At 41.1% G+C, this 26,495-nt stretch overlaps 1 protein-coding gene across 1 annotated transcript in view; it reads left to right on the forward strand.

The window, feature by feature from the left end:
* The first annotated feature begins 2,215 nt into the window (after positions 1-2,215).
* The window catches only part of LHX5 (LIM homeobox 5), a 54,199-nt gene continuing 29,919 nt past the window's right edge, over positions 2,216-26,495 (forward strand). Inside the window, exons 1-2 of the mRNA XM_073582559.1 lie at positions 2,216-2,789; positions 7,184-7,407. Of these exons, the coding sequence (XP_073438660.1) occupies positions 2,617-2,789; positions 7,184-7,407 (397 nt within the window). The 5' untranslated portion in view covers positions 2,216-2,616. The remainder of the gene's footprint in view (positions 2,790-7,183; positions 7,408-26,495) is intronic.

Genomic DNA, 26,495 nt, shown 5'->3' on the forward strand with positions numbered 1-26,495 from the left:
TTTTGCTTCATTCTCTTTTGTGTTTTTTTATTTAAGACAAATTAAATGAAGATAATAATACCAAAGAATTTGTGTTTGCAATCATTTTCAGGAAGAAGCTGAGTATTATCTGACAAAATTGCAGGGGTGTCAGAACAGAACAGTTATCACTCTCAGTGTCAGAGCTTCTGACCAGACTAAACTTGACATGACATATGGGAGGTAAGGTGTGAAGTCATAACATATTCACTTCAACTCCTGTGACAATCATAACAGGCTGTGCCACCGTGCAGTTGAAGGCTTTCCCTCGATTAAGTCAACTTTTTTAAATAAAAAGTGTTTTGTGCCTACACTAGATCTCCTGTATATATTCTATGGCCGGGGAGCTGCTGGGATGGAAGAGCCCAATGCTGGACAGCTTCCCCCTCTGCTAGCAGTCTCTGGACATTAGGGCTCAGTGAAGCGCTCCTGTCCGGAGACACAGCATTGCACCCACGATCACCCCTCCAGCTAAGCTGTCTGCTCTCCTGGGAGCCACAACCCCCAGCACTGGCACTGAATGGGTTAGCAAGAGGCAGAGCTGCCACTGTTATCAGCAGCCTGCAGATCCCCATTACCCACTCAAGGGTGACTACAGATGTATTTCCCACATTACCAGTCAAAATAAATAATGTGTGACATAAAGCCAATCTAACCAGGGCCAGCCTGTGATAAGATGATTGCATGCAGAGAGGAGCTGCAGATCACAGCCACACAGGGAATTGGACGTGACAATTACACCAAAACTAGATCAGTGTGTGTGTGGATATATATATATATATATATATATATATACATACACACACATACATATATTTATTTATATGTGTATATATATTTATAGCATTAGCTTATGTGTGTGTGTGTGTGTATATATATATATACTGTGTGTGTATATATGTATATATATATATATATGTGACCTACAGATAGATATATATTACATATATCTATATATATATATATATATATACACACATATACATACATTTCTGTGTATTATACACGCACATAGCTATCTATATATTATGGACTAAAGTTTTGTATCCATTTCATCATGTATATTTGTTTTGATATTATACAACTTATTCCAATTGCCACCAGACAGATCCGACTAGGCAGCTAAAATCCAAATGTTCAAATAACAGTCCTACTAAATACTCATTGGTGATATATATATACTGTATATACACACACTAGCTATACACACACACATATATATATATATATATACATTCATACATACATATATATACTGCTCCAAGAAATGAAGGTAACGCAAGCAGTCTGTTGCAAAAGGAATAGTGCCCCCTTTATTTTTTTGAGCAGGTGTGTGTGTGTGTGTGTGTGTGTGTGTGTGTGTGTGTGTGTGTGTGTGTGTGTGTGTGTGTGTGTATATATATATTGCAATGGAAGCAGGCCTGTAGTCACACAGGATAGACCCACATTACTCCTCTTGTGCCATCCAGATGCTCCCCTCACCACACATGGAAGCAGGCCTGTAGTCACACAGGATAGACCCACATTACTCCTCTTGTGCCATCCAGATGCTCCCCTCACCACACACCCATGTTAGGGCTTGAGTTTGGCTTGGCCCCATTGCACCCCCCCATTGCTCACTTTCATACTGTATCGTTTTAACTCCTGATGTATCAGTCCAGCACTCAAAGGGTTACACACTGCCTGGCTATTGGAGAAGGTACAAAGCAGACAGGGGGGCCTGGAATTTTCGACTAATCCTGATTTTACAAGTCAAAAGGCCAGTAGGAGGGGATCACTGCGGGGGTCCCTGCTATAAATACACGGAGTCTTAGCCGGCCACTTGTGGCTCCTCTCCTGCAGGACTCCATTAGGAGCTGTTTCTCCTCCCAGCCCAGCCCAATACTGGCAGCATGAAGTTTGGCCAGAGTAGTCCTGCGGGTGGAGGGGAGGCTGGAAGTCTCCTGTTCTGCATGACAAAGAGGAGGAGGACAGTGAGGGCGCCGGCCATTGTCCTGGTGCCATGGCTCTGGGCTCCATTGCTGCTGCACTGGCCACTTACTCTCCATACACTCCTAAACAAATGCAGAGCTCATTGTGTGATTGTGATGCAAAGCTGCTGCCACAGCCCACTGCGCAGCCCCCATGGAGGCTGTCAGCCATGTGTGCCCACAGAGCTCGCTGCCGTCCACCCGTGTGGCAGCACTCCTAGCAGTGCCCGGCCTCTGCCCAGTGCCAGGGACCAGTCTCCAGCCAGTGTAGTCCTGATATAAATTAACTGGTAACCATAGCTACTGAGCCCTGATTGGCTGCTCGTGGCAAACGTGCCGGTGGACGTCACCAAATCTGAATAAGGATGCGCGAACTGCCAGGCTGGGCACACAAAGCTGGTTATGGGGCATAGAGGTGGAGTTGGAGAAAGTGTCATCTAGGATCCGGGCACGTCCAGGAGAGAAGGCAGCAGCCGGTGCCCGGTGAGGAGGACACACCGCCGCCAATGAGGAGGACCTGAGGGAGCACTGGGCACTGCCAGCTGTCAGATGCGGGCACGGGACTGGCGCTGAGGAGCCGGGTGTATGTGGATTTATCTGGATCCAGGTCTAGGTGTTCCGGTGAATCATGATGGTCCATTGCGCTGGCTGCGAGAGGCCCATCCTGGATCGCTTCCTCCTCAATGTGCTGGACCGGCCTTGGCACATCAAATGCGTCCAGTGCTGCGACTGCAAGTGTAACCTCACCGAGAAGTGCTTCTCCAGGGAGGGCAAGCTCTACTGCAAGACAGACTTCTTCAGGTAAGGGCAGAGTCTGCACAGGAGCCGGGGATTAGGGCAGAGGAACCGTGCCCGGCGCCGGGTATTGGCGGCAGAGAGGCGTGCCCAGAGTCGGGTATTAGGGCTAAAGAGTCTGTGCCCAGAGTCGGGTATTAGGGCTAAAGAGTCTGTGCCCAGAGTCGGGTATTAGTGCAGAGGAGTCTGTGCCCAGAGCCGAGTATTAGGGCAGAAGAGTCTGTGCCCAGAGCCGAGTATTAGGGCAGAAGAGTCTGTGCCCAGAGCCGGGTATTAGCGCAGATTAGTCTGCCCAGCGTCGGCTACAAAGGCAGAGGAGTCTGCCCAGCGTCGGGTATTATGGCAGAAGAGTCTGTGCACAGTGCCGGGTATTAGGGCAGTGGAGCCGTGCACAGTGCCGGGTATTGGCGACAGCGGCTCCTGTATCTGCAAATACTGTGTGTTTGTGTATATTTAGCAGACACATTAAATATCATAAGGCATTCTGTCTGTAAATCTATATATCTACTTATCAATCTATCTTACTTGTTATTAGTTTAGCATAATATTTACTTATTTGTTTGTATCTTTATTTATCTACTCATAAAAGTTTAACTGTACAAGATTAAAATACATGTAGCTCACATTTACAGATACCAAATCCCAAATAAATAATTGTAAATGGCAGTTTTCTGCACACCGAAATGGATAATACTTTGGATTTTAGCTGGATTTTCTTTAAGATGTTCTTAAAATGAAAATAAAATCAGGCAACATTGGTGCATTACACGTGGGCAAATAAGAAACCGAATGCTGCTGATGATAATAATAATAATAATAAAATTGTGAATATATATCAATATTATGTACACACGCATATAAATGTAATACAATATAAATACACTGTATATATATATATATATATACACATAGATACACTTGTATGTGTGAATGTATATATTTATGTGTGTGTATTTATTTATCTATGTGTGCATATAAAGAAATATATATATGTGTGCATGTGTATATGAAAGTATATATATATGTGTGTGTCTGTGTGTGTATATATTTGTGTGCTCATTATATATATATATATATATATATATATATATATATTTGGATGTGTGAGAGTATATAATCGTGTTTGTGTTTATATATATATCTTTATTTTTATTATTATTAATAATAATAATCTTTATTTTTATATAGCGCTAACGTATTCCGCAGCGCTTTAGTTTGCACACATCATCATCACTGTCCCCGATGGGGCTCACAATCTAAATTCCCTATCAGTATGTCTTTGGAATGGAATATTTGGAATTTATGAGTGAATATATAAATATATGTGTATGTACATACACATGTATGCCTTTATGGGTGCATATATATGTATGTGTGAGAGTGTACCTGAATAAATAATTGCACACATACCACACATAGAAATATATATATATATATGTGTGTGTGTTTGTGTGAGAGAATATAGTTGTGTTTGTATTTATATATATGCGTGTGAATGTATAAATATATATGGGTGTGTGTATACATATGTGTGAATAAATATTTCTTGCGTGAAATAGTCTGATCTCTCCATCTTTTCTAAGGCACAATTGGCCATAGGGGCCAGCCCATCAGCATTAGTGCTCCAGGATCGCAGATCCCTCACTTTTCACATCTGGATGTTTCTTTTTCATGTAAATTTCCAGTCTATTTACTTCCATGTTATGCCATATAATGTCACTGAGCTAAATGAGCCTGGAATGAATGGGTATTGTGCTCCTGGATCTCCAGCTCACCTTTTACAGAGTTCTTCTGATTTTGGCAACTTGATTGACTGATAGTTTTGAAAGCTATCCGAGGAAGGGGTTAATTGGGCGATTCGTTTCCCCCCCTTCCCCATCATGAAACAAATGAACAGTTCCTCAAAGTCCCCTCCCAACTAATGTGAAAACTATTTAGAAGCATTTAATGATTTTTGATAAGGTGCAGGTGAGCTAATTATTTTTCTGGATAAGGCAGCCATGACTTATGACCTGTATTACAGACACTAAATCAAAGTCACAAGAAGCCTCAGGTGAACACTGCTACTCCTCACACAGGGATGGTCAGGGTGGAATATGCATCATTATCATTATCTTACCTGTTTGTGTCTTTATATATATATATATATATATATATAGATATATATATATGTATATATATACTCACACATTATACACACACACTATATATATATATATATATATATATATACTTTGCATGAGGGAATATTTTGCGTTAATGCAGGAGCAATCACATTGCTCAAGAAATAATTGTTCATTTAAATTTTGTCTTAAAAATGGTTTACATTGATTTTTTTTCACAATTTCATTGGAAATTATTTTACAGCACTTTAGTATTTTAATTTCCAAGCTGTATGAACATACGACTTACTTATTGATGGATGAATAAATTTATCTACAAAGCACAACCGCACATCGGCTCCACATGGACTATTATACTGGGATTGTCCTGTGTATGGAGTCATTTTCCTCATGCCTGTATTATTTTAATATTATGTTGGTCTTGTAATTTACTGCAAATAGTATTGCCATATAACAGTCATGCTTAATATATTATTTTAGTAGATATATATTGTCTGCTTCTTTATCGCTTTCAACACATACACCTACATAAACATGTTCATATATTTGTATGCAATACCCACAATCTTAATAAATAGATAGATAGATAGATATGGGATAGATAGATAGATAGATAGATAGATAGATAGATAGATATGAGATAGATAAATAGATAGATATGGGATAGATAGATAGATAGATAGATAGATAGATATTAGATAGATAGATAGATATGGGATAGATATATATTAGATAGATAGATAGATAGATAGATAGATAGATATGGGATAGATAGATAGATAGATAGATAGATATGGGATAGATATGGGATAGATAGATAGATAGATAGATATGGGATAGATATGGGATAGATAGATATTAGATAGATAGATAGATAGATATGGGATAGATAGATAGATAGATAGATAGATATGGGATAGATAGATAGATATGGGACAGATAGATAGATATGGGATAGATAGATAGATAGATATGGGATAGATATGGGATAGATAGATATTAGATAGATAGATATGGGATAGATAGATATTAGATAGATATGGGATAGATATGGAATAGATAGATAGATAGATAGATATGGGATAGATAGATAGATAGATATGGGATAGATAGATAGATAGATAGATAGATAGATAGATATGGGATAGATATGGGATAGATAGATATTAGATAGATAGATATGGGATAGATAGATATTAGATAGATAGATAGATATGGGATAGATATGGGATAGATATTAGATAGATAGATAGATATGGGATAGATATGGGATAGATAGATATTAGATAGATAGATATGGGATAGATATTAGATAGATAGATAGATATGGGATAGATATGGGATAGATAGATAGATAGATAGATATGGGATAGATAGATATTAGATAGATTTATATGTAGTTTACTTTGTTATGACGTAACAGAAATCAGATTCTAGCAGTGGTCGGGCAGTATTTCCAGCCGGTGCGATGAAGAGCAGCCCAGGTCTCCGTTCCCCCATCCAGTGCTCACATCTCTCCCCTGCACCATAGAATTCCTCCCTCTTGTTACGATATATTACCTATCTTCTACTTTATTATATTTGTTATCACTCATTTATTTTCATTAGCAGGGGGAATATGAACATGGTCAGGATGGAATCATTCTTAAGATTCCAGCGGCAAATAACATAACTGGAAATGAAGCAAATATATAGAAATAATAGAACCGGAGAGCGGCCTGAGGTTCCGTTAGGACTAAAAGGAACATAAGGCAGTAAAATAATATATTCTCGTAATGATTTCAGGAAAATATAATGTAAAAACCCCATATGATGGGATAGACGCTTGGCAGAACAAGTCACTGCTGTTAGTGATGTGATTCTGACACCGACATATAGTAATATATATATATATATTGCTCCAAAATTCAAGGGAACACAAATACCGTTGTACAAATGGAACAGTGTTCCGTTTATTTTTTGGAGCAGCATATATATATATATATTGCCCGACATATTGTGGATTCTCTCTGAAGTGCCCATTGCACGGTTAATGGGGAGCTGCCTCTTCCCTGTCAGGATTGAGCACCCCTCGGCCATTCTGCCCGGTCCCGGTCTCTGGTTCTCCCCCGTTCACACTGGGCTCCCACCACCCTGCGGTTTTCAAATTAATGAGCATTATATAACGGCTGTAGGAGAAATACTGATCGCACGGAGATTGCACCACTCTCTCTGCAGAATCGCGATTTCTGGAAATCTTGCTGTCTGAAATTACGGCGTGCTCTTTTTTCTCTCTAGGAAATTCGGGACGAAATGTGCAGGGTGCTCTCTTGGGATCTCTCCCAGCGACCTGGTGAGGAAAGCCAGGAACAAAGTTTTCCACTTGAATTGTTTTACCTGTATGGTGTGTAACAAGCAGCTGTCTACTGGGGAGGAACTCTACATCATAGACGAGAATAAATTTGTCTGCAAGGAGGATTATGTGAGCGCCAGCAGCCTGAAAGAGAGCAGCCTCAACTCAGGTGAGAGCAGAGACCTGCGAGTGGCGCTGTGACGTCATCGAAGGTGACCGTGATGTCATTGCTTTTGCCTTGTGACACATATCTGAGTCAGGAGTGTTTGGAAGAGAAATGGATAGATAAATAAGAGATAGATGGATACATAGCTAGATAGATAGATAGATTATATATAGGAGAGATAGATAGATATGGGAGAGATAGATAATATATATATATAATTTATGTGATACATAGATAGATATGAAATGGATGGATGGATTTGATGGATAGATAGACATGAGATGAATGGATGGATAGATAGAATAGATATGAGATAGATGGATGTATAGATAGATATGAGATGAATGGATAGATATGGCTAGATGGATGGATGGATATGTGATGGAATAGATATGAGATGGATGGATAGATATGAGATAGATAAATAAGAGCTAGATGGATACATAGATAGCTAGATAGCTAGATTATATATAGGAGAGATAGATAATAAATATATATATATGTAGAATTTATGTGATACATAGATAGATAGATATGAGATGGATTGATAGATATGTAATAGATATGTAATAGATAGATATGAAATGGATGAATGGATTTGATGGATAGATATGAGATATAATAGTAGAAATGGGATGGGTGGATGGATGTATAGATAGATATGAGATGAATGGATAGAATAGATATGAGATGGATGGATGTATAGATAGATAGATATGAGATGAATGGATAGATATGGCTAGATGGATGGATATGTGATGGAATAGATATGAGATGGATGGATAGATGGATGTATAGATAGATATGAGATGATAGATATGAGATGGATAGATAGAATAGAATAGATATGAGATAGATGGATAGATATGGCTAGATGGATGGATGGATATGTGATAGAATAGATGTGAGATGGATGGATAGATGATAATGTGTGCAAACTGTAAAGCGCTGCGGAATATGTTAGCGCTATATAAAAATAAAGATTATTATTATTATTATTATACCCATCCTGTCCATTGCTGTATGTAGCTGACTGCATGCCCCTCTCCTCCTCCCCCACCTCTCACCCCCAATTCTATCGCTTTTACATGAGCCCTTAATAGAGGTCATGATTTGCTAATCTCAGACAGAGCACAGAGATACACAAACCCTCGTCCTCCCTTCCCTCTATGCCAGCCTGCGGGTGGACCTGAAAGCAGGAGCTATAGTCTGAACATAACCACTACTGCCAGACACACCTGCTTTTGTTAACTAGCCAGGACCACAAGTATTTCTCCAGACACTGGCATCCCCTACAAGAGGTGTAGTGCCCAGCCTGTCAGTCTCCATCAGTGCCCTTTTTCCATGCACTCAGGTGCCAATTTCACTAGTGGCCAATACTTTGTTGTGTTAGTTTCAGTGCACACTATTCTGGCTCCCTACCCATAATTATGACATTAGTCCTTATTAACTGTGGGTTATCAATGGACCAAGAAAAACAACTAGATAAGTATTGACTATGTTATTGTCCTTAGTATAGTATGAACACTGTTATTTGCTCTTTGGGGATACTCCTTTATCAACTTTATGGAATTCTATACATTCCTATAGACATTTTATATATGAACCTTGTTTATTACTTTTTTACCTGCCTAAAGTCTCTTGAACTTCAGAACTTCAGATTGCAATAGACCATTGTCTAATCAGAAAATATTTATTCTAAAATTGATGATACTATGATATCCTATCAAAGCAACGTTTGGGATGAGTTGTTAGACTCGGTTCACTTGTCCGTTTATATTTTCCATTTGATCGTTCCATGTAGAGTAGATAAACAGAGCGGATAGGCGGAATAAGGATCCCTTGCATTCCTGTTTCCCTTTTGGAAGACCCCATTCAGATGTCATTTCTGTTATGTAAAACAACGTTCCATCCATATTTTTGATCCAATTTTGATCAGTATTTGGTCCATGTGTCAGATTTTGCCATCAGAGTTTCATCATTGATTTTCTCATATGGAAAATTAATAAATGATAAAGCTTCTCTTATGTGTTATAATGTTAATCAAGGACAGCGCACGGATTGCAAACGGATGACATTGTGAAAAATTGATCTGTGACTCAAAAACACCAAAAGCAAACTGCAGCCTTGCAGAACTGGGATATCCCACCAAGGACAACATCTGCATGGAGCTTGTATGCTCTCCCCGTGTTTACGTGCGTTTCCTCCGGGTACTCCGGTTTCCTCCCACATTCCAAAGACATACTGATAGGGAATTTAGATTGTGAGCCCCATCGGGGACAGTGATGATGATGTGTGCAAACTGTAAAGCGCTGCGGAATATGTTAGCGCTATATAAAAATAAAGATTATTATTATTTGATTATGGCCATGCGTTCTGCAAAAAAAAATAAGGACATGTGTACAGCCCCATAGATTACACTGGGTACATGTCCTGTCCATGAAAACACTGATAGAACTTGTACATGAGCCACGGATGTCTGAATGAGGCTTTATATGGGGTCACTCTTAATTTTCTGTTTATTTTTTTGAATGAAATGAATACGTTCAGCGCGATTTCCAAAAATAAACAACAAACGGATGCCAGACGGACCCATTAAAAAGTAAATGAGCCCCCCTTCCCTTTGAAACAGGAGTACACTGAATGCTAATTCCATTTATCTGTTCTATTTGTTCCAAACCCAACCAACGAATGAAAAAGAGAAACAGACATGTGAACAGAACCTAAGGCACAAATGTGCCGTCACTAATTCAGTGGGCATATTATGTTAACATTGCTTCTTGTGCTGGCAGATTGATGTGTTGGAGGCCTTTCTTTTCTATTGTGCACTGATCAATCTAACAAGAAAACCATACAGTAGAAAAAAAACACAATGAAGCCTCAAGGTCACATGTGAAGTTTTGTTTTGTCATTGTTTCCTTTCATTGCACATCTAAAGACACCTTTTTTTTTCCTTAGACTGTACCTGGTACATCTATATAATTTTATTTTCTTTGAACTTAAAAAAATATATATTTGTAAATATGTTTGTTTAGGATGGATTTGTTTAATTCAGTTTTTTTCAAATGTAACATTTTTTATGGATAATTTGCGTAGGTCTAATAGCTTTGAAAATACATTTTCAAGAAAACTTTTTAAGGGCATGTGCAAACAATGTCTTTTTCAGGTGAATTCTGCCTGAAAAAGGGCTGCAACACCACATCAAAAAAAATGAACATAATGCACAGCAAAGTAAAAACAGCATTGTTGTGCACATGATTAGTCTTTTATCGCTTCTTTTTACCACTTCAGTGTTTGGAAACCATGAAAAGACAATACAGTTGAAAGTACAAGAAAAATACACCGGCAGATGAACTGCCGCAAGAATGATGGCAAAACCACCTGCAACGCCGCTTTAGGAAAAATACCGCCATAGTATGTAGTAGACTATGTCTGAATGTCTGCATCCAGTAGAGCACACATTCACTCTGTCTGTACCATAAGGTTATGTGCACACGTAGTTTGAGGTCCTGCGGATTTTTCCCCACAGATTTGGAAAAATCCGCAGGTAAATTCTCAGGTCAAAAGATCTGCGTTTTAACTGCGGATTAGCCTGCGGTTTCACACCTCTACATTGGAGAAGGTGTGAAACCGCTGCGGATTCCACACAAAGAATTGACATGCTGTGGATTTGAACCCACAGAATGTGCACAGCGTTTTTCAGTTTACCATTGAAAACAATGGTACTGTACAACGCACCTAATCTGCTGCGGACCCGCAGAGCCTGAAAAACGCTGCGGATCCACAGCAGAATCCGCACCATGTGCACATAGCCTTATAGTCTATGACCCCATCGGCGCAGTTGTCGGAATCCCGCTTTGTGGAGGGATCAATGAAAGAATGGCAAAACACAATCTGAAAGCACCCTTAGAAAACATTGGTAGCTCCGCCTGTGTCCCAATGACATTGGGTGCATATACACTTAAGGGGTTTAATTTTTTTCTAATCAAATCTATAATTACGGATGCAACTGACCTAAACAATTAAAAGAAATGTCTGCACTGTAGTACCACACAGGAAAGAAATGCAATAAGACTGACAAGTGTTTCTGACAAGACTGACAAGGAAACCTGTCATCTGATTCATGCTGCCTAAACTGGCTGTGTGATTGTAACCAGGTATGTTTTTCTCGGAAACACTCTGGCATTTCAGAGAAAATATACTTCAAAAACCTGGCTGGTGACCATAGCCAGAGACCGGACTAGTTCGGTGCCACCCTTGGCCAGCTCCTTCCAGCATTGCCAAAGGTGATTGACAGGTCTGTCCCTCTGTACACAAGAGAAACATGTCAATCACCTACAGCATCGCTCTTGAAAATTGGCCAGGGGTGGAGATGGATTAGTCTGGTCTTCAACTATGGTACACTATCCAATCTTTAAAAGGAACCCTGTCAGATGATACATGTTGCAGAATCCATGGACAGCATGTATCGGCCACTGCCTGTCGTATCCAATTCATGGATAATTGTGTCTGAATATCTGCAGCAATTCAGAGAAAAACATACTTTTGTTAGCTGCCAGGGACTGAGCCATGTTGGTGACTAGCATAGTTGAGCAAATTTGTACGGGTTCCCTCTTATTCGGCAAGCTATAGTGCTTACCGAATAAGCTGCAGAGTGAACACGGATACCTGGATCACGCCGGCTGATCAGCTGAGTAGTGCCGCAGCTTCATGTGTCGCCTGTTTGTTGGGCTCTCCATGCATGTGTCCTGACTGTCACACAGCCGCGACACATTCAGCTGTGGTGCCGATCAGCCGGTCCAGGAAGCCGAGTTCCCTCTGCAGCTTATTCGGTAAGCACTATAGCTTTCCGAATAAGAGGGAACCCGAACAAATTCACTCAACTCTAGTGACAAGTCGTCCCCAGCGGCTTCTCCCCTCCCACTGACAGTAACTGACATGCCTCTGCCTATATGTACAAGCAGGTTCAGGGTTGTCAGTCACTGTCAGTGGGCGGGGAGAAGCTGCCAGGGACCCACCTGTATGCCTAGTCACCCACACGGCTTGGTCCCCAATGGCCATTAAAAGTATGTATTTCTCTGAAACTCTTCAGCCTTTCACAGACAAACATATATGGCTGGGTTACAACAGCCAGTGGCTGATGCGTGTTGCTCACGGTTTGGGCAACATTTCTCAACTGACAGGTTAATATACCTGGCTGCAATCTCACAGCCAGGCTCTGATTCATACTGCCAGAATTTCTAATTATGAAATAAGGATTATAAGGATTTATAATTTAAACATTAGAAAGGAAGGATACACAAAACTATCCACAGGCCTTATGGCCTACAGGTAACATTCAGTCATATGGTGATAATATTGATATGGAGCTGTGATAGTCTACTTAGGATCGTCTTGACTTAGGGCTCACACTCATCTGCGTTTAAATCGGAAGAGTGCAATTCAATAAAAAAAAATCGGATTGCACTCTTACTAATGTTAAGGTACTGTCACACTTAGCGATGCACCCACGATCCCGACAATGATATGACGCGGTCAGGATCGCTGGTACATCGCTAAGTGGTCGCTAGTGAGCTGCCACACAGGCAGATCTCACCAGCGACATCGCAGGGGACGGGGATCGCTACTTACCTGTCAGACGAGCCGATCCTGACGTCCTCCCGCCCGGCTCCACGCGTCGCTCGTCGTCACAGCAGGAAGTCCAGCAAGAAACTGACGACGAGAAACAGTCCAGGACGTTCTTGCGCGATCAGCGATAACCAGCGGGGGAGCGGTCGGAGGTAAGTATCAGACATAGCAATATCGCTAGCAATATCGCTTAGTGTGACAGGCCCTTTAGTCTATGAGTCCGTGCTCATCTGTGATTTTTTTCTCAGCTCAGATCAGACTGAGAAAAAAATCACAGCATGCAGCGATTGTCTTACGTATCTCGGACGAGACTCACCAATGCAAGTCAATGGATGCCAGAAAAAAATGGCACAGCACACGGATCATGTGTGAGCCATCCGAATTTTACACACCTGTCTCCTCGAAAACCCAACATAACATTAGAGGTCATTTTTTTGGGGAGTACCCACCTTTTTAATGGCCAGTGTAGGCTGTGCAGACAGCTGTGAGCTGTTTTTAAAACGATGAGGAATTCATGGAAAGTGACCCCTTCCCAGAATAATAACACCAGCCCTCAGCTTTGTGCTTTCCCTCAGCTGGATAAGAAAAATGAGAGGGACCCAAGCCAAATTTTTGTTTAATTTTTTTTATTAGCTAGCTAAACACATGTACAGTAAGCTGTACACACAAAGCACTGATTATATAGCTCATTGACATTTATCTATCGATTCATTTATTACTTAGAAAACTAGCTTTAAAATGACAAAAAATTGTAGAATGTAAAAGCTAATGTTAACCCCTTAACCCCCGGGTCATTTTCCATTTTTGCGTTTCCGTTTTTTGCTTCCCTTCTCCCCAGAGCCATAACTTTTTTTATTTTTCAATCAAAATGGTCATGTGAGAGCTTGTTTTTTGCGGGACAAATTGTACTTTTGAACAACATGACTGATTTTAAACATATCTTGTACTGGAGAACAGGAAAAAATTCCAAGTGCGGTGAAATTGCAAACAAAGTGCAATTAAACACTTTTTTTTTCGTTTTTTTTTACCATATTCACTAAATGCTAAAACTGAGCTTCCATTATGATTCTCCAGGTCATTACGAGTTCATAGACACCAAACATATATAGGTCTTTTTTATTTAACCCCTTAACGTCCAATGACGGACACGTCTGTCATTGGACGTCTCCCCCGCTTTGATGAGGGCTCCAGCGGTGAGCCCGCATCAAAGCCAGGACATGTCAGCTGTTTTGAACTACTGACATGTGTCCGCAATAGGCGCAGATGGAATCACGATGCACCCGCGTCTATTAACTAGTCAAACCCTGACAGCGGCATTTAACCAGTGCAGCTTGAAGTATGCGCATCGCTGACCCCTGTCACGTGATCGGGGGTCAGCGATGCATTGGAATAACAACCAGAGGTCTCCTGGAGACATCTATGGTTGTCGATGCCGGATTACTATGAGCGCCACACTGTGGTGGGCGCTCATAGCAATGCAAATTGCCTCTTCAGAGAAAAAGAGGACTTGAACTCTATAGCGCCACCTGCTGGTAGTAGCGATCCTACACGTCACAGTTAACCCTTTAACGAGTCTTGTAATATGACTTAGAATAAAAGCCAAATCAGAATCATAGCAATGCAGTAATTCTGCTACATACAGGCGATCTGAGCATCGCCTATTTGTAGCAGAGCCGATTGAGCTTTGGCAGTTTCTAGCCTCCCATGGAGGCTATTGAAGCATGCCAATAGTTAAAAAAAATGTTTTTAAAAATCTGAAATAAAAAAATATAAAAGTTCAAATAACTCCCCTTTTGCCCCATTCAAAATAAAACAATATAAAAATCAAACATACACATATTTGGTATCGCCGCGTTCAGAATTGCCTGATCTATCAATAAAAATAAGGATTAACCCAATTGTTAAACGGCGTAGCGAGAAAAAAAATCAAAACGCCAGAATTACGACCTTTTTGGCCGCTGTGACATTGCACTAAAATGTAATAACGGGCGATCAAAAGAACCTATCATTAAAAACGTCAACTCGGCCCGCAAAAAATAAGCCCTCACCCAACCCGTGATCACGAAAAATGGAGACGCTACGAGTCTCTGAAAATGGTGCAATTTTTTTTTTTTAAACAAACAATGGAATTTTTTCCACCACTTAAGGTACTGTCACACTTAGCGATGTACCAGCGATCCCGACCAGTGATATGACGCGGTCAGGATCGCTGGTACATCGCTAAGTGGTCGCTAGTGAGCTGCCACACAGGCAGATCTCACCAGCGACATCGCTGGGGACGGGGGTCGCTACTTACCTGTCACACCAGGCGATCCTGCGTCCTCCCGCCCGGCTCCACGTGTCGCTCGTCTTCACAGCAGGAAGCGCCGCAGGAAGCTGACGACGAGAAACAGTCCTGAACGTTCTAGCGCGATCAGCGATAACCAGCGGGGGAGCGGGTCGTAGGTAAGTATCAGACACAGCGATGTCGCTAGCAATATCGCTATAACGTCATCAGTTATAGCGATATTGCTTGCGATATCTCTTAGTGTGACATGCCCTTTAGATAAAAAAGAACCTAGACATGTTTGGTGTCTGTCAACTTGTAATCACCTGGAGAATCATAATGGAAGGTCACTTTTAGCATTTAGTGAACTTAGCAAAAAAGCAAAGCAAAAAACAAGTGTGGGATTGCACTTTTTTTTTTCCCCGTTTTGTAGTACATGACATGGTGAAACCAATGGTGTTGTTCAAAAGTACAACTCGTCCAGCAAAAAACAAGCCCTCACATGGCCATATTGACGGAAAAATAAAAAAGTTATGGCTTTGGGAAGAATTAGAGGGAAAAATGAAAAACGCAAAACCAAAAATACCCTTGTCGTTAAGGGGTTAAGCTGTGAAAATAAAACCAAACCTTGGTTAAAAAAGGCGCCATTTTCCGAGACCCGTAGCGTCTCCATTTTTCGCGATTTGGGGCTGGGTGAGGGCTTATTTTTTGTGCACCAAGCTGACGTTTTTATTTTATACCATTTTGGTGTACAGTATATACGATCTTTTGGTCTCCTGTTTTTGCATTTTATTGCAATGTAGCACCTACCAAAAACTGTAATTCTGAAATTTTTAATTTTTTTCTTGTTACATTATTTACCAAGAGGGTTAATTCTTTTTTTTTTATATTGAAAAATCGGGCGATTCTGAACGCAGCGATACCAAATATGTGTATGTTTGATTTATTTTTTTTTTTGTTATTGTTTTATTTTGAATGGGGCAAGAGTGGGGTGATTTGAACTTTTATTTTTTAATTTTTTAATATTTTTAAAAACTTTTTAAAAACTTTTTGCATGTTTCAATAGTCTGCATGGGAGACTAGAAGCTGTAGTTGTCCGATCGGCTCTGCTACATACAGGCGATGATCAGATCGCCTGAATGTAGCAGAAATGCTCACTTGCTATGAGCGCCGACCGCTCATATCAATCTGGCTATGACAACCATAGAGGTCTGCTGGAGATCTTTGGTTGTCATGATAACCCATCGGTGACCCGCGATCACGTAATGGGTTCACCAATGGGCGCGATTTCTGGCATGCTTGCCGGAAGTGCGAGTTAAATGCCGCTGTCAGAGATTGTTTCCACTCGCAGCTGTTAGAGGCACATGTCAGCTGTTCAAAACAGCTGACATGTGCTGGGAAAGATGGGGGATCAGCGCTGGAGCCCACATCAAAGGGAGGGATTCCAAAATGGATATACTATTACGCCCGATGTCAGAAGAGGGTTAAAAACGTACTGTATACAGATTGCATATGCATGTCATATGGATGTCATACAGATGCTAGGTTAGAAAAATCGCAGTGTACTCGCATGACACTTGTCCTACTTTTCAGGTACATCTCACTGATTTTATTTATGCTGATGAGTTGTAGTGAGTGGATTGTTGGTCGTTTCTGGAACGGCCTTTGAAGTTTTAGCACCACACCACTAGATGTCACTTTTTATAGAGGAATAGTTTCCAAAAGGTTTTGATAGTTGTACCTGTTTTGAAATCAAAGTTAGAGGGGTTTTCCACTTTCAGGAATGTGGATCCTAAATGCAGTAAAGTATCTAAAATAACAACCTCACTGCTGCTCTGGCGCCAGCGGTGAAGTCACACAGTCACCAGCAGCAACTGGTAGCTTTCGCTGGGCCCAGAGAGGGTGAGTAGCTGCTGTATTTATTTTAGGTATTGGGGTCCATGTTTCTGAAAGTGGAAAACCCCTTTAAGCAAGATTTGAGATATGATTTATACATTTTACCTCCAATATTAGTGTAAGCTTGTACATCATATGTTAGAGAGTAAATCAGTGTTGCAGCATTTGACCAACATTATATTATGATTTTGGAGATCTTTTTATGCAATATTTTTCAATTAGTTTGAACATGTTCTCCCCAAAATGCTCCTATTTATGCTTTCCTTTTCACAGACATGCCTGGTGTGGTCACGTGATGGATATGTCTCTGTTTTGAAGCTACTTAAAGAACTGTTAACACGCCTCACATGCCAATTAGCAAAAACAGTTGTAGTACATGCTAATTAGAATTATGCATTGTGCTGGTCTTAAAAATGTGTAATATATTGACAACTAGGACATAATATAATATTTGTTTTATCAAAAGGGTGTGTCCCTACACAATCTGCAATTACCAGCACAGGACAGCGACAGGACTGGACAGCATGAGACTCTGTAGGGACACACCCTGTTGTCAATTGAGAGCTGACAAGTGATTTTTAACTGCCTCTTGCTGTAAAACAAAAACATCAAAGCTGTGGGCACATTGACCATGAAAAAACATGTTACTATATGATGGGTCTGCACACTCCTCTCATTTCCCCCCCACTCCTCTCATTCCCCCCTCCTCTCATTTCCCCCCCACTCCTCTCATTTCCCTCCCCACTCCTCTCATTTTCCCCCCACTCCTCTCATTTTCCCCCCACTCCTCTCATCCCCCCCACTCCTCTCATTTTCCCCCCACTCCTCTCATTTTCCCCCCACTCCTCTCATTTTCCCCCCACTTCTCTCATTTCCCCCCTCTCATTTTCTCCCCCCACTCCTCTCATTTTCCCCTCACACTGCTCTTCCCCTCACACATGCACAGCAGCTTCTGGTTATGAGCACAGCGGTGTAATCCATGAGGCTCCTCCCTTTCCCTTGATGTCATGCCTCAGAGGAGCAACTCCACTCCTCTCCTTTCCCCCCACTCCTCTCATTTCCCCCCCACTCGTCTCATTCCCCCCATTCCTCATCCCCCCCACTCGTCTCATTCCCCCCACTCCTCTCATTTCCCCCCCACTCCTCTCATTCCCCCCCACTCCTCTCATTCCCCCCCACTCCTCTCATTTCCCCCCCCACTCCTCTCATCCCCCCCCTCCTCTCATCCCCCCCTCCTCTCATTCCCCCCCCTCCTCTCTTTCCCCCCCTCCTCTCATTCCCCCCCCCACTCCTCTCATTTTCCCCTCACACCGCTCTTCCCCTCACACATGCACGGCAGCTTCCGGTTATGAGCACAGCGGTGTAATCCATGAGGCTCCTCCCTTTTCCTTGATGTCATGCCTCAGAGGAGCAACTCCATTCTAGACACGACGAAGCTAGATGTGGCCTTTGCCTGCCATGCACTGATACGCTGAAGGCGGTGGCCCTGATTGTAGCTCACAGCAGTTGGGACCTCGCTGCCGGTGAGTTCTGCAGGGTGGCCTTTCTCGCTTCCTGTGCTGAAACATCGCCATTTTGGACAATTAAATAGCCACATTTTTTCACACTGAACTGGTGTGGTGCCTTCTTTTTTTGTCTGTATATAGATAGATAATAGACGATAGACAGATAACAGATAGATGATAGAAAGATGATAGATAATAAATAAATGATAGATAGATAAATAGGTAGGTAATAGATAGATGATAGCTTAGGACAGCTCCAAGTGCCACAGTGGGGCAACATTTAGGCTATGTGCCCATGTATGCAGAAAATTCCTGACTAAAAACCGGACTCCTTCCCAGGAAAAACGCATTTTTTTGCGTTTTTTGGGCGTTTTTTATGCGTTTTTTTCCGGAGTATCCACATTCTCATAAAATATAGTTGGAAATGCATTTTTCCGTAAAATTAATGAACATGCTGCGTTTTTTACCGCGATGTGGTTTTTTGCGGAAAAAACGCATCATGTGCACAAAAATTGCAGAATGCATGATAAGAATGGGATGCTTAATGTATGCAGTTTTTAAAGCGTTTTTGCATGGAAAAAACGCTTAAAAAACAAGAAAAAAACGCTTATGTGGGCACACAGCCTTAATGTAACCTTATTGTTCTGCCCTCAGACCATTGCCTGGGAGTAAAAAGCAAAAGCGAAAGAAAGAAAAGGACAGAAAAAGCTTGATGAAAACCGATCATATTTGCATCAGTTTTGTCATCAGTTGTGATTAGGGGAGGCTTAAAGGGAATCAGGGGTTTATCTACATGTATCTGTAATGCTGTAGATAAGCCTCTGTTGTAACCTGAAAAAGAAGAAAAAAGAGTTAGATTATACTCACCAAGGGGGGGCGGTCCAGTCTTGGGCCGATGGGTGTTGCGGTCCGGCGCCTCCCATCTTCATACGATGTCATCATCTTCTTCCCTTCCTGTCGTGGCTCCGGTGCAGGCACACTGCTCTGCCCTGTTGAGGGCAGAGCAGAATACTACACTGCTCAGGCGCCAGAGCAGTGCGCCTGCGCCGGAGCCATGACAGGAAGGGAAGAACAGGATGGCATCATATGAAGATGGGAGGCGCCGGACCGGACGTCGGGGTGAGTATAATTAACTCTTTTTTCTTATCTTTCAGGTTACAACGGGGGCCTATCTACAGCATTACAGAATGATGTAGATAAGCCCCTGATGTCGATGCCGGCAGCTCATAGTCCAAAAAAAGGGTGACAGATTCTCTTTAAAAAGATGAGCCTGATGCAATTAATATATGTGAACCCAAACTGAGGCTCTTTTGAGCACAGCCCTTATCTTCCACTGTTTTTTCTATGTGTTGCATCCTGAAACTTTGATTTTGTTTAATGAGGGTGTCAGATGCAAAGAAATATGCATCTATCATTTATTCAGTAAAGAACAATTTTTTATAGCATCTATATGTCATATAATAACCTGATCCAGGAACCTGAAAAACAAATGCAAATTGATAGCATGTTATGCATCACTTCTCCAACCAGAAGCCGTGCACCCGACCTTTTCTTGTATGCCCTATTATGTAAAGGACATTTTTTGGCGCAGCACTTATAGAGTATACTAATGACTTAGGTAATTGGCTTGTATTTTAATTACAAATAACATATTTAGCTAATTGATTAAAAAGAAAGAAAAGCCTAAAATCTTTTTTTAATGTAGAATAGAATTTTCTGTGTTCTCTAAAATAGAATTGTCTGTTTTCTAACTTGGCTATATCTGTGTTAAATATACATAGGCAAATGAATTTGTTTTACATTCCTAAAAATATGAAGTTTAAATTTAATTTAGGGGTTTCAGAATACATACAGCCTAATATAGCCCCAACCGTGCTCAGCCTTAGGTCACGTTCACACGTTCAGTATTTGGTCAGTATTTTACATCAGTATGTGTAAGCCAAAACCAGGAGTGGGTGATACATACAGAAGTGGTGACGGGTTTCTATTATACTTTTCCTCTGATTTCGCCACTCCAGGTTTTGTCTTACAAATAGTGTTGTAAAAAACTGACCAAATACTAAACGTGTGAACGCGGTCTAAGGGCTTGTTCAGCTGAGCATATAATACGTAGATTTTCAGTTCATGTTACATCAGATATCACACAGACAGCACATGGACTATTCTTATTGCATAGGGTCGGTCATCTGATGGCTCCCAGATGGATAAGCCATATTGTAGACATTTTTTACTGATAAAATGCAATTATTAACTTAAGAAGAAATATTTGGTTTTGTATATTTTTTAAGAGTTGTTGTTTAAAAATGGATGCCATACGGATGTAACATATATATAGAGGTCACACTGATGGCATATGAATGATAATACAGGTGATAAGCATCCTATTTTTTTCTAAATGAAAAACATGCAGTTTTTCATTTTCTCATCTGACCCGGCCTTATTCTGCTCCCTTCACACCAGCATCTTGCAAATCATTGACATTCTATACTCTGGCATGAAGACAAGGTGTAATTGGTTATGTACGCTAGATATCCACTGCCATCTCTCACTATTGACAGGGCAGGTGCACATTACCAGGTCTGGCTCTTCTTGCTGCAAAGTCTCTTTTGCATTCCATGTACAATAATGGTTATAAAATCCATAGGGTATATAAATGGAATTTGTATCTATAGCGCCAACATAGCATGGAGAAGCAGTAAGCAAACATGACAACACATACAGCTATTACTATGGTAAAAACAGACAGGATCTTGTCCATTTGAGCTTACCATCTTAGGGGGATGTGGGAAGAGCAGTGACCCAATCCGTAAAAATGGCTGATTATATCATTACCATTCTAATAGCATACCAGAACAAAATTAACATATGAAACCTCATATTAGGCAAACAAGGATCCTCTCAAAAGGACATAGAAAATACATATGATTTATAGAGAGTTTTCAAGATCTCCTAACCACATTGTGGAAACGTCAAAAAACAAATCAATACCAAAAGGTAGAAAAATATCAACCTGAGGAAGATACAGCGAAACGCGCGTCGGGGCTCTCTGCACATTGGTTGGGCAACCATATGGGTAAGGGATTCTACATCATTATGTTTATACATGGTCAATTTAGATTACCTTCTTTACTTTGGGTGGTTTGGCCACTTCTGTTAAAGGTTGTTACACATTATTGGCATGAATTCTATTTATACTTGACCCTTACCTTAAACCTAGGGACAGGACCTCCCTGCTCATACTGGGTACAGCACATTATATGCACTTTTGCATTTTATAGGTTTTATATTTCTGTGCGTTTCTTGGTGTTTACATGGAGGATTCCTTGTCCATGATGATTTTCCTTAAAAGGCCTCCTGTCCATAGTCATATCTGCTGTCCGCCTGTTAGTTTCCATATGGGTTTTATATCCAGTATGGATGTTATTTTACAATAAGTGTTGTGCACATTTACCATTACCATTCGTCTAGGCAGGCTGCAAGCAGAAAATGTAAAAAGTGTGAATGGCAAAATATAGGAATGAGCGGTGCAGAAGGCACACACTTCATATATTCTTGGTTGGGGCTGGCGCCAGCTCTTGGCGGGCCAAGTATATGTCAAGACCTCGGAGGGCACACTCGGCCCTCTTTACACCACATCTATGGAGGGTCTCAGTAGTTAAACCCACTCCATACAGAGAAAGGGCCTGTTTCGTTGTACAGCTGGCACGCAAGCCTAACTGCTGTCATTGTGATCAGACCTAGTTTTGGTCAATCATGACAGCTGTCGAGTGACTCAGCTGCAATAATAAGCTTGGAAATTGGGAGGAGTTTCCCCTTCCAACGATTATTTTCCCTCCTCACAAGACCGCAAATACTACTAAAGACCCATGACTGCCATGTTTGTGCACCTATAAAGCCCAGCGTGTGGCTTGAGCCTACTAGGAATCCATTAGGTTAAGGATACACGATAAGATTTTGGTGAGTTTTTGACGTTGCATATTTTTGCTTTGCAAAAAAACAAAACGTCTTAAATCTGCAACGTGTCATTTTCTCTTGTGAGTACACTGAAGTTTTTGCACAGATTTTCCCCACAGACTTTCATTAGATTCAGAAAATCTGCAGGTAGGAAAAAGCATATGCATTTTCATCGCACTTACGCTACAGAAGCGCAGTAAAAATGTAGGTAATCCGCACATGTATATATGAATAATGTTTTGTCAAAGCCAAATATGAGCAGGTATCAAACAAAGAAGCTTTGTTTAAAGCATAACACACCAGCACGAGACAACAACCGTAACGTCAAAATTGTGATAATAAACACAAAGGACTTCTGCAAGGAGTTTGGGTGGGTTTCCTCCAGGTACTCCAGTTTCTTCCAACGCTCCAAAGACATACTGATAGAGCCCCAATTTGGACAGTCCGATAATGTCTGTAAAGCGCTGTGGAATTAATAGTGCTATATAACAGTAAAATAAATAAAAAAACATGTAAAAAAAAAAGTGCACTAAAAAATGTAATGAAAGTAACCTAATTTACATATAACATCAAAAACTCACCAAATGCTTATTGTGGGAATGTATCCTTAAATGTACAATACACTGAAATATTACAGTATTATTCAAGAGATCAAAAGTTTAAGTCATCTGTGGGGTATAAAAACATGTAAAAGAAAAACAATGACAAATATTTAGAAAAAAATCTAAAAGTTCAAATTACCCCTTTTCCAGATCAAAAAGGTAAAAAAAAAAAAAAATAACATATATGGTATGTCTGGAGGCATAGTGATCCAACCATAGTATTCTTCCATTTGGTGAATACTGAAATGGTGCTAGAAAATGGCAGAATTTTTGTTTTTGATCAATGTGCTTACTAAAAAGTTAGAATAAAAAAGATCAGAAAATTGTATGGACCTTAAAATGGTAGTGATAAAAAAAAACTACAGATTGTACAACAAAAATGACCTTGTACAATTCCATCAACCAAAAAATATAAAAGCTATGATCTTGGAATTCAAGATGGAAAAGTGAAAGTGAAGAGGAGCCAACCCTGTCTCCCAACGGTCCGAATATACCTGGAACTGGCCCTTTCCCAGTCACAATGTTACATTTATATTTCCTATGGATTACTATTTGGAAAAATAAGCAAAATATACCTTGTAAATGTCAGATCGTGGGACTTTCAGAGAAATGCATGGCTATGAAACCATATTGTGTTTTTAATAATGAACACAATACTGCTAATTATGTTTAAGTATACAACACAAAACTTCTAAAAAGAAATCCACTGGTGTTGTGTTTCTTGAGTGTCCCTTTGCCATGCTTATGAGGACACCATTCACATGGATGAATTCTAGCATGGGACTATGCATGAAAATAGGAGATGCTTCATTGTGTCAGTGTCCATTCTTAAGGAAGCACTCGTGTTAAGACTACGTGTGCGAACATGCTAAGATTATTTGCATTTAGTGACCTTTTTATATCTTAAATAACACTGTGAATGAATTATAATATATTCTTTGAAAATTAGCCTTAAAACTACTTTACTATCAATGTGCACTTTGTCTTGAGAATGAAATGATTCTTGTATACATTATATTTACTGTGCATGAGTTCAAGTCAACCCAACATGACCCAGCCTCTTCCATCCTATTTGTGTATATAGGATATAAAATAAAACTTGCAAGATACTTTAACATCTATTAGAGTCATCATAGGCCATGTGCTCAAAAACAGCCATGGAACCAGTGTAGCAGAAAACCTTTTCCTTGTGACTTCATGTGCTATATGTGTGTGAACACTGGTTTACCCTTCTTGGCAATCACTGGTGTATAGTGATGAGCGAGTATTATTATTATTATTATTTATATAGCACCATTGATTCCATGGTGCTGTACATAAGAAGGGGTTACATACAAATTACAGATATCACTTACAGTAAACAAACTTACAATGACAGACTGATACAGAGGGGAGACGACCCTGCCCTCTCAGGCTTACATGCTACAGGATGGTGGGAATGGAGACAAAAGGTTGGGGGGTTGCAGCAGTTCCGGTGTTGGTTGAGGTGATATCTCCAGTAGTGGTGAGGAGGTAGCAGGGTCATTGCAGGCTGTAGGCTTTCTTGATGAGGTGGGTTTTCAGGTTCCCACTGGACTTTTGAGCAAAGAATCAACAATGATTTCAATAAATAAAATGCAAGTTATACCAATTTTAGGATCAAAGAACTGATGCTATTGACCAGTCTAAGCACCACTTTACACCACTGACTTCAATGTAGAAAACATTGATAAAACAATGTTTAGAGTTTTAGGCTTGTATTTGTTTGTGTTTAAGAAGTATGTTCAAAATCCCATTTTACCTGATAGACCCTTTCTACATCTTCCAAAAGACATCGGTTCACCACCTGTGTATCAGCAATCCACCCTTGCATGCATATCCCCAGTATACATAAAGTCAACAAGTATAATAAAGTTATAATTAGAGGAGAGCGAATTTGTTCAGATTCTGTTCTGAATACGATTGGAATCAAATATTGTTTTTGCAATATTCGTTGAACACTGCCGAACGTCATTAGAGTCAGTGGGAGTAGAAATTAACGAATATGTTCAGAACCGAACATAAGACAAACATTCAGGACGAATAGTGTTCGAATATGGGCCGAATATGTCAAAATCAGATTCGGGGACAAAATCTTAACAAATTTGCTCATCTCTAGTTATAATCCAGCAACGGGAGGACTGCGGAGTAAAGCTTCACCGGTATAAAGTTCTTGCACCAAGTGTTAGGCGTCGGATTTCTGGCTCTGCACAGCAGGAATCCAGAGCCGTACATTCAGCGGTCTCCCATCCTGCGCCGACCGCTCAGGGCCCTGGTCAGCAGGCATGCTGCTCAGACTTGTTCTGTGAGCCTGGATGTTGCTGCCACCTCTGGTGCAGCAATGGTAGCGCAACCTGCTCAGCAGGGAACCGCTCCAGAGGCTAAGTCCTCGTGCCGTGCTACTGGGCATGCCCGCAACTTGACCTCTAACTGGAGAGCAGAGGTCACGTGCTCAGGTCCTGCGTCGGATCTGATTGGTTCCTTCCAGGGTACTGGAAGGTCCCGGAAGCGCATGGCTATAAAAAGCCTGCATGGCGGCTCAGCCATGCGCTTGTGTAGCATATTATGCTGAGTGTGAATGGTGATGGATGCATGTTCCAGTGACTGACTTATTAAGAAACCCCTTCCCTCTGATAATACGAATGGTGACAGAGTGTTGGTTCTAGTCAGCGCCAGGTAGTGGCAGGCTATACGCCACTGTGCTCTCCACACCTAGCACTAGCATCCGACAGTGTCCGGCTCCTCCGGCACTGTCGTTAAGCGACTTCTGTTTACGTCGCGCTGCAGTCTGCAGCACCTCCTGGCGTTCACGGCTGCGACGCCACACGCTGGCTGGCCCTGTGATGTGAACAGGCCCAGCGTTTATTTCTAAATTACTCTAGGGCGTCTCTGTGCCTTAAACAGAGCCACTCCTAGCACCTCGGGTGACGCTAACCCGATCGCTGTACTCCGCCCTCTGGCGAATCTGCCATTATCCAGCAGCGGTCTTTACATCTACCGCACGGTGGACCCCGGGCCGCGAACGCACCTCCTATTATTTATATTTGGTGCGTTCTGCTGTCCCTAACATTACACTAGCGCCAGGGCCTGGCTGGTAATGGCAGACATGCAGCAGTTGCAGCGCTATATTCGGCAGCTAGAGAGCAGGTTGGCTGCTATTGAGAGCGCCAACTTAGCTGCGAATATTGCGCTAGCTGCCGCTCAGACAGTCGCTGAGGCTGT

Source organism: Dendrobates tinctorius, unplaced genomic scaffold, assembly GCF_039654945.1.
Source record: "Dendrobates tinctorius isolate UK_male_01 unplaced genomic scaffold, ASM3965494v1 ptg000073l, whole genome shotgun sequence".
Lineage (NCBI taxonomy): Eukaryota > Metazoa > Chordata > Amphibia > Anura > Dendrobatidae > Dendrobates > Dendrobates tinctorius.